At 64.2% G+C, this 16,357-nt stretch overlaps 1 protein-coding gene across 3 annotated transcripts in view; it reads left to right on the top strand.

The window, feature by feature from the left end:
• The first annotated feature begins 970 nt into the window (after positions 1–970).
• The window catches only part of ARID3A (AT-rich interaction domain 3A), a 31,896-nt gene continuing 16,509 nt past the window's right edge, over positions 971–16,357 (top strand). Inside the window, exons 1-3 of one of the 3 annotated variants that reach the window (XM_089905833.1) lie at positions 971–1,101; positions 4,632–5,298; positions 6,303–6,615. In XM_089905833.1, the coding sequence (XP_089761959.1) occupies positions 4,910–5,298; positions 6,303–6,615 (702 nt within the window). In that variant the 5' untranslated portion in view covers positions 971–1,101; positions 4,632–4,909. Of the gene's footprint in view, positions 1,102–1,243; positions 1,263–1,293; positions 1,425–4,631; positions 5,299–6,302; positions 6,616–16,357 lie in introns of those variants that run through there. The other 2 variants (XM_089905834.1, XM_022565693.3) reach the window with 2 other exon arrangements.

Here is a 16,357-nt window from a genome sequence, read left to right as displayed (position 1 = left end):
CAATGCTCCCACTTGGCTCTTATCTGAGCTGGAGCCTGGGCCCCTGCGATTAGCTCGCAGGCGTGGCCTCAGGGGCTCACACCTCCCACCTGAGTCCACAACCCCAAGCCCACCTCCCCCAACCGACTCTGGGCCTCAGTTTCCCGCTCTCTGAAATGGGGACATTAAGAGTCTCTGCTACACAAAAATGTGAACCTCATGCCTTGGGCACCTGGCCGCACAACCGAGCGCTCTAAATGTGGAAATTGTTGTTGAACTATTATTACCAAGAAGATAATCTTGTCTCTCCTCCTAGGTTTGGGTAGTCAGGTTCCCAAGAGGTGATGGGAACCTCAGGTGGGGGTGGGAGGGTAGGGGTCAACAGGATTTCGCGAGGAGCCCTCCTAGGTATCTTGGACGCCCTTCCCCACCCCCACGCCTTTGACAGTGCGGTGCCCACGCGCCTGGCAGCCCCGCCCTCTCCCAGACCCCTCCCCACCGTGTAGCGCCCCCATCGCAGGGCCCTCGCTCCCTTCCTCCGACCCCGCCCCGCTCTCTTTTCCCGTCGCCGCAGCTCCCTCCTTCCTTTATCAAGTCTCTAATCCCCATTTTACAGACTTGGAAACCGAGGCACCACTCTAGGGGAGTGAAGTCTCGAGTTGCTTAGTCTAAGGGGCGGGGGTGAAACTCTGAGCCCGGTAGGTCTATCCTAGGCGCTCGGTAAGATGGGGGGGGGGTCCCGGACCAGGCTAGCGTCCCCAAATCCCATCCAGACAGAGCCCCAACCTCCTCCCCTCCCTCTCCCCCTGGGGCGCTCCCAGCCCCGCCTGCGCCCTCGGCATCATGTACGCTCGGGCCCGCGGCGCGCACTTTGTCCACTGTCCCTAGATAGGGGGCGGGGTATACCGCGTCCCTGTTCCCCTTCCCTTTTATTATTTATTATCATTTAAAGGGGCCGCGACGTGAAAATTTCCGTCCACTCTCTCCCCTTCCCCAGCACCCCTGTGCTAGTCGAGCGTCGTCGGACGAAGCGCGGGGGGCGAGGGGGCGTCCGGGAAGGCGGAGGGGGCCTCACGAGACCCCTCCCCGCGTCCCGAGCCGCGGCGCTGAATCACCGGCGAGGTATTTGCATCTGAGAGCGATTTGTCACCCGGTGATTTGTCTGCGGGGCGGTGAGCGCGCCGGTGGGGGGGGGGGGGAAGGGGCGGGGGAGGCCGCGCGCGGGGAGACTTTTACCAATCGGGTCGGTGGGGGGTGTAGACGCGGACTCGGCTGGAGACTCGGTGAGTCGGCGCGCGGCACAAACCCGGCGGTGGCCGGGAGCCAACAGCGCGCAGCTCGCGGCCCGGGCCGGAGGCCAGGCGCGGCCGGGGCAGGGCCAGACGCCAGGCGTGGGGCATGCGCCCCCCGAGTGGGCCCTGCGCCCCCCGAGCGGGCCCCGCGCGGTGAGGCTGGGGCAGGGGTGGGCCGGACTTTTAAATCGCGCGTTCTGTCCCGGGTGGGCGCCGCGCGCCCTGGAAGCCAATGAGGGGGCTCCCCAAAGTTGGTCAGGGACGTGGGTGGGGGTCCAGGGCCGGAAAGCCGATCCCAGTGGGTCGGAGTTGGTGTGGTTTTCTCTGCGACTCCCTTGGAGATCTCATCCCCTGCCATATTGTACGGGGGCGGGCGCGGGGGTGACCGGGGGTCGCGAGCGTGTGCGCCCCCTCCCAGCGGAAGGAAGTGGTCTCTATGCGCGCGCGGGGGGCTGTGGTCGGGGTTGTTTCATCTACTCCCGTTGGAATCGGTGTTTTATTCGGGAGCCCCGAGGAGAGTGGGAGCGCCGGGTGGGGAGGGCAGTTCCCTGGCGACCCTCCCCAGCCTGGATGGTTTATTTATAAAGCGTCAGCTCTGGGGCAGAAAGGGGCCCCTGGAGGGGACACCACGGGGCCCGCGGCCGGGGTGGGCTCTGCCCGGGCCCTGACTCTCTGGCGGGGATCCCCTGGAAAAGCGCCCCGTGCCCCGTTCAGTGCCCCCCCCTCCAGACACAAAAGCGGGCGCAGGAAGCTCGGGGAGCGCGCGTTGGTCAATTCCAACGTTCCGCGGACCCCGGGCGGCCGGTTTGTCAATAATCTTCCGTTTTCAGTCGCCCGGCCCGGAGGGGTTGCCCCCCCACCATGCAAATCGGCCGCTTTCCAAGAAGCCTTTGAAATCGGACTGGGGTTTCTGTCGTCTTATTTCTTCTCCCTTTTCAGTGTTTCTTTTCTCACTTCCTCCGGGCCGCCCCCTCCGGACTCTCCTAGCCCCCTCCCCAGCTTTCTGCCCCGCCCTCCCCCTCCTCTTCCCTTCGTGAAGTGAGGGCCCCCTTTCGCCACCCGTGGGCCCCAGCCTTGCACAACTCTTTAAATAACCGTGTTTTGCAAGCCCTGGGCCGAGCGGGTGACCTCTCTCTCCGGGAGGCATGGGGGGGGGAGGGTGTGGCCCCAGATCCCTCCCTGCCCCCCCATCCAGGTCCCAAGGGCCACCCAGCACCCCCCCCATCCCCGCCCGGTCCCTGCCAGGGAATGCCTCTCCCCTAGGGTTGTCATAAAGTGGGGGTAGGGCCTGAGGACAAAGGGCTCTTGGGGGGGAGGGGTCTGGAGGGGGTGGGCGTCACCAGCTTAGGGTTAATGGCGGCCATGGGGGGGGTTCTCAGGCTAGAGCCCAGGGGGGCTCCGGGGTTCCCACCTGCCCCCTCCACCAGCCCCAACGTGGTGGCCTGCCCTGCTCCCCTCCCCCATCCGTGGACCCGGAAGGGTCATTAAACCCAGCAGGCCTGTGTGTGTGTGTGGGGGGGGTGGGGGTGGCTTGAGGGGGCGTGGCTTCCTCTGGCCTCTTCCTTCTGCCCCCCAAAGAGGGGGGGCGTTGCCCAGAGCGTTTCCGTGGGGAGGGGGGGGCTCGTCTTGAAGTTGTCAAAGGTGGGGGAGGGGCAGCAGACCAGACTAGACACTGGGTGAGAAGTGTCCCCTCAGCACTTCTTGGGGCTGGTGTGTGTGTGGGGGTGACCGCCTGTCCCCGGGGGTTGGGGGCTGGGTGCTGTCCTGCTGCCTCTAAGGACAGGCTGTGCTGGTCATTCTCCAGCACTATGGCCTCTGAGAGGGTCTTTGTGCCCTGGGACCCCTGCCCCTGCTAGATACTGAGGCCCTTCGGGGACAGGTCCCTCCCTACTTTCCCACAGGGACCCCCCACCTGCCCGCCCCCACTGCCCTTTCACCCATCCTGCTGGAAGACCCAGCACTGGGGAAAGGGCCCCTCCCATGACTGGGGAGGCTGGGAGAGTCTACTCTGCAAGACTCCCCTGGGGGGCGGGGGCGGTCGTCAGGCTTCTCTTACCAGGTCACAGGAGGGGCCGGAAGGGCGGCCAGCCTGGTGACCCAGTGTCCGCCCGCTACCAGGAGCCTCTGGCCGCTGGGCCGTCCTGTATGTGGGCCCCCTTTGCCCCAGGAGCTGCTCAGGAGCCTTTGGGGATTCATTTGTTGGTTGGAGTGGCTCCTGGACCCTCCTGTGTTCCTGTGATGTACCATCTGGGGTGTCACTGCCGGGCCTGTTGGGTTCTGCCTAGTCTGTTTTATTGGCGGCCTGGGTGGGTGGGGGTGTGGCCTGGGCTTGGGTGAGTGGGGCTGGGGTGGGACCTGCATCCTCCTGTCCTTGGTGGTGCCCAGCTGTGCCGGGCTCTGGGACATCTGTACCCAGAGCCCGCCTGAGGCCCTGGTAAGGTAGGTTGGCAGGGGTCCGAAGGGACCCTGGGCTGGGGGCAGAGCGCATTGCCTTCTGGGACCTTGGCCCCACTTGGGGTCCCAAAGGGCAGGGGAACTCCCTGCAGAAGGCACATGGGGGCCGCGTGGGAGGCTCTGACGTCACCCAGACCTGGGTTCAACTCCCAGCCTTGCCTGGAACCTGCTGTGTGTCCTCCAGCAGGGCAGCTCCGAGTCTCAGTTTTCCCCATCCGTAAAATGGGGACCATCCAGCCTCCTTCCCTAAGTCCAGCGAGTGCCTGCTGTGCTCCCGCCTTTACCATCACACACTCGCTTCATCCCTGCTTGGGCGCAGCGAGGTGGGTGCCACTCGGGCACCATTTTGCGGATGGGGAAACTGAGGCCTAGAGAGACTGAGGTTTAGGGATGGGGTGAGAACATGAGTGGGGAAGCTTTAGCCTGTATACAGCAGGTGCTCAATCTGGGTCGGCCATCGTGCCCGTGAGATGCCCGGAGCCCCCTGGGCCGTGAGCAGCACCTAGAACTCAGAACTGGAACCCAGAACTCTGGTGCCCGGTAGCTGGCTGTAGCCAATCAGAAGCCAGAAATGCCCCGTTCCCCTGTTTCTGTTTATGAAGCTATAATCCGAGGTCTTTCCCTGGGGTGCTGTCGTCTGCTAAGTGTTTCTCTGTGGCCCAGACGGGTGGGGGCTGACTCGAGGCCCTCGGAGGTCCAGTGCGGGGTGCCCCTGCTTCCCAGCCCTCTGGAGGGTGGACAGAGTGGGGGCAGATGGGACGAACGTGCTCCTCCACCTCCAGGGAGGCCCCCAGGTTTGCACACTGATGGGCGTGGATGGAAACAATTTTCCCAGAGGCCTCTGAGGTCCGACCTGAGTGGGGAGGAGCCCAGGCGTGGTCTGACGGTCTCTCCTGTCCCCTCCAGGTTTCTGCTGACACGTGAATGAGCCACCCGCGAGCCGCCGCCCCCCAGTTCCCGGTGTGAGAAGGAGGTGTCGCCCGCCTGCCGCTGGCATGCCCCACCAGCCCTGAGCCTGAGCCCGGCGGCCCCCGCCCCTGCCCCCCGCCACCCTGCACTGCCCCGGCTCCCCCGCGGCCCCCACACTGCAGTGCGGCCGGGCCCCCTCCCCCCAGGGGCCGCCCCCGCCGCCGCCGCCGCCCCCGCCCCGCCCTGGTGCCCGGGGCGGCCCGGCCCGCAGGGCCATGAAGCTGCAGGCCGTGATGGAGACGCTCCTGCAGCGGCAGCAGCGGGCACGCCAGGAGCTGGAGGCCCGGCAGCCGCCACCGCCAACCCCCGAGCCTGCGGCTGGCCCCCCGGCCCGTGCCAGGGCCGCCCCGGACGAGGACAGGGAGCCTGAGAGCGCCCGGATGCAGCGGGCGCAGATGGCCGCGCTGGCCGCCATGCGAGCTGCCGCCGCCGGCCTCGGCCACGCGCCCAGCCCCGGCAGCTCCGAGGATGGGCCCCCCGGCTCAGAGGACGAGGACGTGGCCCCAGAGGGGGCACCAGGCTCTCCCCCCGCACCCGGCCGAGGCAGGGAGGCGGCCGGCCTCCCCGAAGGGGACGGCCACTTCGAGGGCTCCGACGATGACCTGTGAGTTGGGGTGTGTGGGCCCCCCACGCCGAGCACTTGCCACGTGCCGGCGGCTCTCAGCCCTGGGGACACAGCCATAGAGGAAGGACAAAACCCCTGTCCTGCTGTCCACCCAGGACGTACTGTTCTTTAGAACTTCCCGGGGGACGGTGGACATTTCTCCACCTGCACCACCCAGGATCGGGGCCACCCGTCTCAGAAGGCTGACAAATACTTGAAGTGTGGCCACTGCGGCTGGGATCTCCTTATGCAGCTTTATTTCACCTTAATTTAAATGGAGCTAGTCACACGTGGCCAATGGCCCCCATCGCCTGGCGAGGCTGTACTAGATTTAGTGGCGGGGACAGATGATAGAGGCCGTAGCCCGGGTGCAACCTACGCAGAGTGAGCATCCATTTGCCCCCGGATGTGCCTCCCCAGGGTCTGACGCAGGCCCTGAGCGGGGCGTTGGCAAAACCCCAGTGGGATCCTTCTGAGAAGACGTTTAACGAGCAAAGCAGCAGGGCGATTGCAGGCTGTGATCGGAGGTGCCAAGAAAATAAAGCAGGCGTCTTGGGGAGGGGGGTGGCTGGGGCCGGGGTCAACTTCAGGCAGTGGTGGGGGGAGGTCTTCCTGAGGAGGTGACAGTCTCTGGGAAGGGCAAGGGGGAGCGGGGAACAGCATGCCTGGCAGAGGGAACAGCCTCAGCAAAGGCCCCGAGGCAGGAACTGGGTTGGTATTTTCAAGGCCCAGCAAGGAAGCCTGTGCGACGGAGGGGACGGGAGGGGAGACGGGGTTAGCAGGTGGGCAGGGGCTGGGGTTTATGCCCAAGGGGCACCTCTAGTTGCTCTGAGCTGATTGGGGACAAGGAGAGTAAGGCCCACGGCCTGAGCTGGCCTCCTCATGGGAGCTCTCCACAGCCAGAGCACGTGGGGCTGCTCACCCACGTCCAGACAGGGAAAACGAGGCAGGAGGCGGCACGGGCCTCGCCCTCTCCCCTGACCCGCGCCCCGTGTCTGCCTCAGGAAGCCGAAGTGGGAGGAGGAAGAGGAAGAGCTGGAGGAGGATCTGGGAGACGAGGACGAGGACGAGGACGAGGACTACGAGGACGAGGTGGGGCTCGGGCCCCCTGGCTCCGCCGGCCCGGGCCCCGCAGCCCTGTTCCCCCGCAAGGCCCAGCCGCTGCAGGCGTACCGCGGCGACGGCGGGCCCCGGGCTCTGGGCGGCCAGGAGCGCCCGGGGGCTGGCCCGGCCCTCCCCGGAGGGGCTGCCCACGCAGTGCCACAGCTGCAGCCGCCGGACCACGGGGACTGGACGTACGAGGAGCAGTTCAAGCAGGTGGGCCTCGCGTCCTAACAGGGGCTGTGGGCAGTCGCTGCCAGGGGGTCAGGTGTTCTCGTGGAAGCCACGGTGTGGGGTCGTGTACGTGGGTGGGACGGGCTGGCCGGTAAACGCGTGCATGTGGGGACACGAGGGGGAAGTTCAGGGGGCTCCATCTGCACCAGAGGACAAGCAGAGAGATAGAGCAAGGAGGGGGTTCTGAGCAGGGACCGGCCCTGGGAAAGGCCACGCGCCTGGACGAGGCTCCGTGGGGCTCATGGGTGTGGCTGGCAGGCGGGCAGGGGCGGGAGCACAGGGGCGCAGGGCCAGAGGCCTCGTCCGTGGCGTCAAGTCTGGTCTGTTGAGCCTGTGGCTGTGGAGAGGGGGGTGAGCAGGGGGTGGCCGCATCGGTGTGGACGGCCCAGCAGCAGCTCCTGGGGGCTCCAGAGGGGTGGGGAGGAAGCGGGCCGTCCTGGTGCCTTCCCCGCGGGCGGCCAGGGCAGAGGAAGTGGCCGGGCGGGGGATCCTTTGAAGTTGGGCCTCGCTGGGCTGGGCAGATGGAAACCAGATGGCGGCCGGGGCGGCCGGCTGGGCTTGCATTCCAGCCTGAGGCCAGCTGGGCCCTGCCCCGACCTCCGAGAGTGGACGGTGGGGACCTAGCCTCCCAGGCCCAGCGCCTGAGCCTCATCTGAGGCTACGGACGCGCCAGGCACATGGGAGCCGGGAGGAGGCCGTGTATGGCCTTGGGGCACCCTCCCCCCGTGCTGGCTTCCAGGATGGGCAGTGGGACCCTCCTGGAAGGATCATGAGGCCCAGCCGCCATGTGGGAAAAGGGCGCTGGGATCCCGTCCACCCTCAGAAAGCTCAGATAAAGTACAGAACTGGAAACTGGACACACAGTGTGAGAGGAACAAGCCAGGGGCTGTGACGGGAGTGACGGGGCAGGTATAAAGGCAGAAGGGGACAGTGCCCGCGGGGTGGGCACGGCCAGGGCAGCGGCGCCGAGGCAGGAGGCCAGCCTGAGGAATGGGCAGGAAGGTTAATCCCCTGCCCAGGCATCTCGGGATGGGTGGGGCTGCCTGGCTTCCGGCTGGGTCCTGGCACGCGGGCGGCAGTGCCAAGGGGTGGGATGACAGCCAGCAGACGTCATCTCCTTAGGGCGTGGCTGGCCGCTCCCCACGCGTGGCCCCGGCTGCCCCCTCCCGCCTGAAGGCTTTCCTGCGTGTGGACCCCAGCCTGAGCCAGTGCCTGGGATCAGGAGTCCCCCCCCACCCTGCTCCCTGCCTCAGTTTCCCTCCTCTTCTTGAGGAGCTGCTTGTGGCTGGGTTGCTGTCTGTCTAGTTCTGCAGATAAGAAAACAGGGGCGAGGCATTGGGGGTGGGGGACGGGTTTCCCAGAACCGAGCTCTTGACGTCTGCTGGTGTCAAAATAACACAAACGGGAACCTCATGGGCGAGTTATATTTATGGACTCGCCGAGTATTTGCCACCTGTCCTGAGTCCAACCATCAGGAAGCCCCAGGCTGGGGACCAGAGCCAGACACCTCCCACCCCCCGCCTCACAGGGTCACGGCCAGGCCAGAGGAAGGGACAAGGCCGCAGCCCCTGTGGGGTTGGGGGTCGACAGGTAGCCCCGGCCCCGCCCAGCAGCTTCTGCTGCGTGGCCCAACACTGGCGGGAGACGGGGCTTGGGTGGCCAGGCCAGGCGGAGTCCAGGGATCAGGTGTCCTGGCCGCAAAGCCCCCTTGGCCCATCAGGAACAAAGGGCCTCCAGGGGCCATTGTCCCGCTGGTCTTTGGACACAGTGATGATGTCTCGAGGACTCCCAGGGTCAGGGCACGGTTGGGCATACTGAGGCCCAAGGGGCCCAGCGAACCCAGGTCACACAGTCAGTCTCACGCTTATGGAGCCCCTACTGGATACACAGCTCCCCTGCTGGACTCAGAGAAGGTCCGTAAACAAACGGGGAGGAAGGGGTGAGGAAACGTGACCTGGCATCCAGCTGAGGATGTGGGGCGGTCTCTCGGGATGTGGCACTTGCTCCAAGCCCGGTCGGAGAAGGAGCTGGGCCCTCACACTGAGGGATGGTGGTGCGGCAGGCAGAGGAAACAGCCCGTGCAAAGGCCCCGGGGTAGGATGCAGCTTGGCTTGTGTGTGGAGGCCAGACGCCGCCGCCCGGCTGGGCCCTGCGGGGGATGGAATTGGATTCCAAGACGGTGGGGGTTAAGGGAAGTTGTGGGCAGGCGGGGGGCTGCCCTGCAGCGCCAGGATCCTGCGCCTGCCTGTTTGTGCCAGGTCCAGCTGCCAGCACTGCCCTCCCGCCCAGCTGGCCAGGCATCTGTGCGGCCAGTGTCAACAGTGGCCTGGGCTCAGCCAGCCCAGCAGATGTCGGGGGCTGTGTTGACTCTGGCGCCTGCCCCACCCCCTTCCTGGCACGTGGCAGCCGGGCCGGCCGGCCGCCTGCTTGGCACCGTCACTGCCTCTTCCTCCCCGGTCTTGGCAGGGCCTAGGCCTGACTTCCGCCCGAAAACCCTCGACAGCCGTGAAATTCTGCCGCAGGCTACAGGGTCTGGGGGGCAGCCAGGCTGGGGAGGGGCCGGGAGCAGTGGGCTCAGGGCCACGGAATCTTTCCTTGAAAGCCTGGAACCTCGCTGCCGTGGGGCCCCAGGGACTCAAGCTGATGGAGGCCAGCACTGGCTGGGATCGTAGTGTGTCATGGGGAGCGAATAGGATCTCAGCCTGCTGCCACCAGGTATGGCACCCTGGTGAAATCCTGGTGGTTTCCTGTTACCAGCAGGGCTGTGCCATCGTGGGATTTTAAGCAAGCAGAGTCTTAACTGCAGATCGTCAGCCACTTAAGGATTTGAATCTTTAGTTTCAATGATTCAAACGCTGGGGTTTTTATTAACAGTTTTATTGACTTAAGATTCACCTAGCACATAATTCAGCTATCGAAAGCGCGATTTGGTGGGTTTTCGTATATTCACGGGGTTGTGCAGTCAATTTTAGAACATTTTCATCACCTCAAAAATAAACCTTTTAAAATGTACCCTTTAGCTCTTACCCCTACCTCCTCTTCTAGCCCCTGACAAACAGGAACCCACTCTCTGACTCTGTGGATCTACCTGTACTGGATGTTTCCCATCCGTGGAATCACACCCTGTGTGTCCTTCTGAGTCTGGCTTCTCTCCCTGAGCATCGTGTTCTGGGGGTCCGTCCACGTAGTGGGAGTGTCAGGGCTTCACCCCTCTTTGTGGCTGAGGGATATTCCATTCTACGCATGTATATCCTGGACTTTATTTACCCATTCTTCCACCCACGGACACTGGGTCGTTTCTCCCTTTGGCTGCTATGAACGTGCGTGTACAAGTTTGTGCGTGAACGCGTGCTTTCAGTTCTCACGGGCACGTACCTAGGAGTGGAGATGCTGCGTCATGTGGTAACTCTGTGGAGCTGCTGTTCACGGTGGCCGCTCCATTTTGCATCCCCGCCAGCCACACGAAGTTTCCAGTTTCTCCACGTCCTCTCCGACGCTTGTGGTTAGGACTTTGGTTCCAGCCGTCCTGGTGGGGTGGCGTGCAATCTCACTGTGGTTCCGATTTGCATTAAAGGTCGGGATCATTATTTTCCCTCCTCTCCAAGGTCGTGTCTGCTCCCCACAACTTGTAAAGGAGCTCAGAGGTATAGAGATGACAGTTCTAGCTGGTATTTGTCGCGCAACTGTGCGCAGGCGGCAGGCGGAGCGTCTCGCGGGTGTCTTGTGTACCTTCGTTTCGTGGTGAGGCGGGGGGGCGCTGCGTTTGCCCCATCGTACAGTTGTGGAAGCTGAGGCACAGAGCTGTCAGGCAGCTTTGCCCACGGTCACACGGGGGAGGTGTCAGAGCTGGGATTCGGCCCCAGGGTGTACTGGAGGAGTGGACAGATGGTGAGGGGCAGGGGGCACGCCCCCCTGGCTGCAGGTTTCGGGGGAGCCCGGGTGGCCCTCCTCGTCTGAAATGGAGGCGGTTGGTCCAGGGCCCAACAGCAGGGTGTCAGGACCCGGTGCCTGGACACACAGGCCCCCAGGCAGGAAAGACCTCTCGGGGCTGCTGAGGCCTTGCTGTGGACCCCGCCCGTCCCCTCTCCCCTCCCTGGGCCTCCTGGGGCCTGTTGAATTCCCGTGGGTGTCCTCCTCCACCCCAGCATGTGTGGCCCCGGAAATGGGTTCAAGCAACTTGGGGTGAAGCCCTGGGCCTCAGATGCATCCTCAGCAGGAGGCCGGGGTCACATTTGGGGGTTTTTTTTTCTTCTGCTCCTTTCACCTCACTTCGATTTTTTTAAATTATGGAAGGTACACGTATATACATTTTTAAAGTCCTTTTTTGATGCCAGAAGTGACACTTGACACCATTCCGGTGGGGGATAAAAAGGGAAGGATTCCAGTGAGGCCTGAGGCCTGCCAGCCCCCTCTGTGACCTAGCTGGCAGCAGCTACGGTTTTCCCAGGCCTTTCTCTGTCCATTTACACAGAAATGTGACGCGTAAGGTATCGAAGTGTGGTCTCTCGGGGGTCTGCCAGGATCTGCCAAACGCTGAGCTGGACGTACTGCTTTTCTCGTTTTTTCTCATCATTTTCACCCTGCATCTGTCTGTTTCATCAGAGTGTTTCAAGTAGCCGAGTTCTTTTTAGCCGTTGCGGGTTCCCTTGTGGAGCTGACACCAACACGCTGGTCTGTTTTCCTGTTTCCCTGTTGTAAACAACACTGCAGTGAACATCTCTGGGCGCGTGAGGGTTGCTTGGGGCTGAATGGGGTGGGGTTAGGGAGCAGGAATTGTGGGACTCCGGGAAGAGGTGGCAGATGGTTTCTTCATCCTACCTGGGAGCCCCCAGAGGCTGGGGGCCCAGAGAGGGACACACGTACTTCAGCCCTGAAGAGTCAGGGCTGAGCCAGAGGGAAGGCTGCCCAGAGGAATGGGCTTTGGAGCTGGGGCTTTGCAGGACATGTAAGAGTTGGCCAGAGGGAGAGAGAAGGGTTAGGGCCTGCATCTTGGAACGGCGTGGCTGGAACATAAAGTGGGAGGGGTAGGGGTGGGCAGATATTAGGGCAAAGCAAAGGGGGGCTCAGAGGGGGGCCTTAGCATGGTTTAGTGCTGGGGGAGGGAGAGGGACGCTGGGAGAACCCTTCTGGGCTCCACAGTCCAGGCAGGAGTGGAAGAGGCCAGCGCTACAGCCGGTCCTGTGGGACCAGGGTGGAGGAGGAGAATTTTTTGGTGGAGTGTGTTCTGGGCACACAGGCTGGAGGTCAGGCACTGGCTTCTGAGCCCAATGACGTTGAGCCGGTTTGCTTGGGGCAGTGTGGGCTGGGCCCAGGCCCATGGGTCCTGCAGGCCAGCTCTGGCGCCGGGCGTCTTCCTGGGGCGCCGGGGTCCCTGGGCCCCGTGCTGGGGGTGGGACCGGTGCCAGGAAACCCCCCGGGAGCCCAGCCCTGCCCGCCTGGGACAGCGCCCACCTCATCAAAGCCACTGCGGCTGCTGGCGTGGAGCCAGATGGGCCGTGGCGGGCGTGGGGAGGATGCCGCCTGCAGCCCTGGCACCGTGCCCCCACCCGTGCCAGCCCTGGGAACCACACTGACTCAGCCGGAAGAGCCTTATCTGGCCCCGGCGCCGCCGCCCGGCTGCCCAGTCACCGCCGAGGGGTCACTGCTGCTGTGGCCTGGCCCCCCACGCCCACCGCTGCTCCCCACCCCGGTGGCCACTGCCAAGCGCCCGGCCCCTCCCCACGCTTTCTAATGACACGCATGGTGCCGGAGGACGTGGTGCCCGGCGGGCGTGGGGTGCACGTGGGGTCCAGCCCGCTGACGTGGGCGAGCGCGTGTGCGTGGGGACGTGGTGGCCGCGTGGGGTCCCTGTGGGCTGGGGGTTCCCGTCTCGAGGGACCCCGTGTGTGTCGGGGTCTGTGTTTGCAGAGCCGGGGCTCTGGGGGCATCTTGAGACCCCCCTGTGGTGTCCGTGACCATGCGTTTGCTGGCGTGGCTCTCCCGTGTGTCTGTGTGCATGGTCTGGGGCCATGTGGGCCCATCTGCTGTGTCTTGTGTATCTGTCACCTCAGGCGCCTGCTTGTGTGTCCCCGTTTCTGGAGTGTTTGTGTACGTCTGCGTGCACCCCCGTACGACTTGGCCCTGGCACGTGTGGACGTGTTGTGAGTGTGTCCTGGGGTCTGGGTGGCTGAGCTTGTGTATCCGAGTGTGTTGATCCCAGGGCTTTGCCTGTTCCACACGTCTGTACGGTGGATGACAGGTGACCCTTTCCCGTGGCTGTTTTGTGTGCACATGGCTGTATGCTTGTGGGTCTGCAAGCACACACGTGTGTGTGTGCACGTGTGCCTGTGTGTGAGCCTTGCGTCCCCCCCACCCCCCGCCGGCCCCGCTGGCCCCGTGTCTCGGGAATCTTGAGCGTGCGGTGGGGCCCATTAACCGTTAGCCAGAAAGTCACGTTGCCCCAGTCAGTGGCTTGAATCGGCGGCCCGGGCACAGGTCAGCTGCCCGCACCCGTCCGCGTGGCTTCCCGAGCCGCCTTGCTGACGCAGCCCCAGGGAGCCGTGAGGTGTGACCAGGGCCTCAGGGGCTGCAGGGGGTCCCACCGCCAGGTTACATCCCTTCCTCCCCTCACGTGCTGTGTGATCTTGGACAGGGGTGCGCCCTGTCTGATCCAGAGGTGCAGTCGGGGGGTGCTGAGCAGGGCTCACCTGCTCTGTGCCTCAGTTTCCCCACCTGAGACAAAGACCCTTCAACCCGCCGAGCCTTCTGATCTTGAGCCAGCACCCCCTGTGGTGACTTGGAGGGGCATCCCGGGCCCTCTGGAAGGCCCAGCGACCCCGTTTGCAGACGCCATCCACTGCTCGGGGAGGGTCCGGGGGCAGCTGGGGTTGTGGGCTGTGGGTGGGCACACGTGGGGGCAGGGCCGGCCCGCCCTCCTCTGCTCGCCCAGTTGCGCTCGGCCAGAGGACAATTGGGGGTCACGGGGTTAAACGGTAACCAATCTGCCTATTGAAGGCCCCAGCTCGGGACGCAGCCTTGCCCCTCGTCAGGGCCGGCGGGGGTCTCGTGGGGCCGAGGGGTGTGGCGGACACAGAGTCAGTGCCGCCTGCCGCCACCCCCGCCTTCCAGACAATGAGCAAGAAACAGATGAAACCCTAATTCCAGGAAGAAACCTATCGGGGGGCACGAATGGGCACGTCTGCCCAAAATCTCAGAACGGGGACCTTGCTTGGAAATAGGGTCTTGGCAGGCGTGATGCAGTTAAGATGAGGCCATAGTGGAGGAGGGTGACCAGTGCCCTTAGAAAAAGAGGAGAGACACACAGAGACAGAAAATGGCCGTGTGACGCTGGCGGCAGAGACTGGGGTGATGCAGCCACAAGCCCAGAGGCCCCCAGAAGCTGGACAAGGAAGGGAGGACCCTCCCCTGAGCCTCTGGAGGGAGCGCAGCCCTGCCTCACCTGGATTCTGGATGTCTGGGCTCCAGAGCCGTGTAAGAAAAAATCCCTGTGCCAAGCCCCCCGGCCTGTTGCCGCCCCAGGAAATGAATACAAACTCCAGTGAGGGCTTTGGGTCCCCAATCCTTGGGGCTCAGCAATGCCGGGCAGATTCTCAGGGAGCCTGCCCGGCCGTGGAGCCTCCTTAGGGGACCCTGACCGTGTGGTCCACGGGGTCATGGGACTGCTTTACGGCGCAAAGGCCGGGCTGGGCACCCGTGTGCGTGTGTGTCTGAGTCTGGGCCTTCCACAGGCACATATGGAGCGCCTGCTGTGTACCAGCCCCATTCTGGGCACCAGGTATGCACCTGTGAACAAAGCAGACAGAAGTGGCCACCCTTGTGGCCACGTGGCAGTGGGGGCCGGGTGGGTGCAGCGGCTGAGGGCGGGCCGTCTGGGGCCATTATCTGAGAGCCAGCCAGCGGACGAGGGTGTGTCTGTGTTTGTGTGTCTGAGTCTGGCTGGACGGGTGTGTCCATATGCGGGTGTGTCCATATGCGCCTGGAGACCACGCCAGGTGGTGGGACCTGCTGGGTCTGGGCAGGGCTGAGGGTCCACGTGTCGGGGTGGGAGCATGCGTCCAAACAGGGCTGGGAGGGTCCGTGTGCAGCCATGGGGCAGACCCGGGTCCATGCCACGTAGAGGTCCAGGTGGGGGGGCCATGTGGTCTGTCTGGGCGGGGCCAGGGGTTCTCTCAAGGCGGGGGTGTGACTCCTGCTACTGTCCCTGGGGGTAGGTGGGGCATCTCTGTCCAGGCTGGAGTGGCCGTGGGCCCTGGGGCTGTGTCACATTCTCTTTCTGCCCCATGAGGGGTCTCTGAGGGTCCCCGTGGCCACCCCAGCCTCTGCCCTGTTAGGTTACGTCCCCCAGCCCACCACCCCATGGCTTCCAGTGTGGATCTTCCGGGCTTGTGAGGCCCCTACCCAGGGGGTCGCCCCCAGCCCCAGGGGCTGCCAACTCTGGTCGGGGTGGGCCGCCCGGTCCTTCTCTCTTTTTTTTTTTTTTTTTTTGCGGTACGCGGGCCTCTCACTGTTGTGGCCTCTGCCGTTGCGGAGCACAGGCTCCGGACGCGCAGGCTCAGAGGCCATGGCTCACTCTCCAGGAGCAGAGTCCCCCTCTTGCGGTCAGCGGGTAGGTTTGTTGGCAACCTGAGCCCGCTGGCCTCCGTGGGCAGGTTCTGTTTTACCGTCGGCCTGGAGTCTGGCAGAGGCTCCTGCAGGTGTGCCGGGCGGGAACCCCCAGCCCTGAGCCGTCCAGGGCCCCTTCCTCTTGACTCCTGGGCGGGAGGCGGGAAGCACCCCCCTTCCTTCCTGTGCTGTCTGGGTGAGGCCCGGGGACGGTGGGGACCCGGTCAGCACAGCTAGGGAGGGGCAGCAATCTGCTCTCTTATGCTACTGCACTTCCATTCCGCGAACCCGGGCTGGGAGTGACGGGGCCCTCGCTCCCTGGGCAGGTGGATCTTCATGAACAGCCGGACCGCTAGGAGAGTCCCTTCTGGTGCTTTCCCGGCTGCCGGCGGCTCTTCTGCAGGGAAACAGGGCTGCTTCCTTTCAGAAGAAACCCCATGGTAGGAGTTTTAATCCCCGGGCGCCAGGCCCTGGTTGCAGGGCTCAGAACCCTGAGCCAGCGGCTAAGTGGCAGCTAGACAATCGTCCTTGGGTTTTGGGGGCCTGGAACCCCCAAACGAAATGCCCTGAGAGCATCATGGAACGTCGGGTTCGTAATTGCTGGCGGGAGGGAGGGAGGGAGTGAAGAGGGAGAAGATTCTGGAGTTTTGGCTGTCTGACTCCAAAGCATTTGCCCGGTGCCCCCTGAGTGCCAGGCGGTCTCGGGCAGGGCCCCACCCCCAGCCCCACAAGGCTCTGAGGTGGTCCAGAGGCACCAAGGGGCTCAGTACTGGGTTCGAGTCCAGCTCTGCGGCCTTCTCTCAGCACCTCGGTTTCCCCGTCTGTGAAATGGGCTCCCATGCAGATAGCAGTCTGCTCAGAGCCAGGCCTGTGGGTGGGGGCTCCCAGGTGGATGGGAGGCTGCCCGCCCGGATTTGCATGTCGTTTGCATGTCGCAGGGCAGCTGCCTTCCTAGAAGTTTCTCCTCATGGTTCCCCATCCTGAGTGCGTCCTCAGTGCTGGGCCTGCTGGCATCCCCAGCTGTGACATGGAGCTGGCGGGTGACTAGCCTTGTCCTGCCACCAAGGTGGCTCCTCCTCCCTGCCCCCCAACCCCCTACCCATTTTCCTGGAGCCAGACTCTT

This window comes from Delphinapterus leucas, unplaced genomic scaffold (genome assembly GCF_059928025.1).
Source record: "Delphinapterus leucas isolate spDelLeu-1000000601 "Yukka" unplaced genomic scaffold, BTC_Dleu_Yukka2 spDelLeu_asBTCV2_sq25, whole genome shotgun sequence".
Classification (NCBI taxonomy): domain Eukaryota; kingdom Metazoa; phylum Chordata; class Mammalia; order Artiodactyla; family Monodontidae; genus Delphinapterus; species Delphinapterus leucas.
Note: the sequence above shows the minus strand (reverse complement) of the source record. Positions and strands in the feature narration are given on the sequence as shown.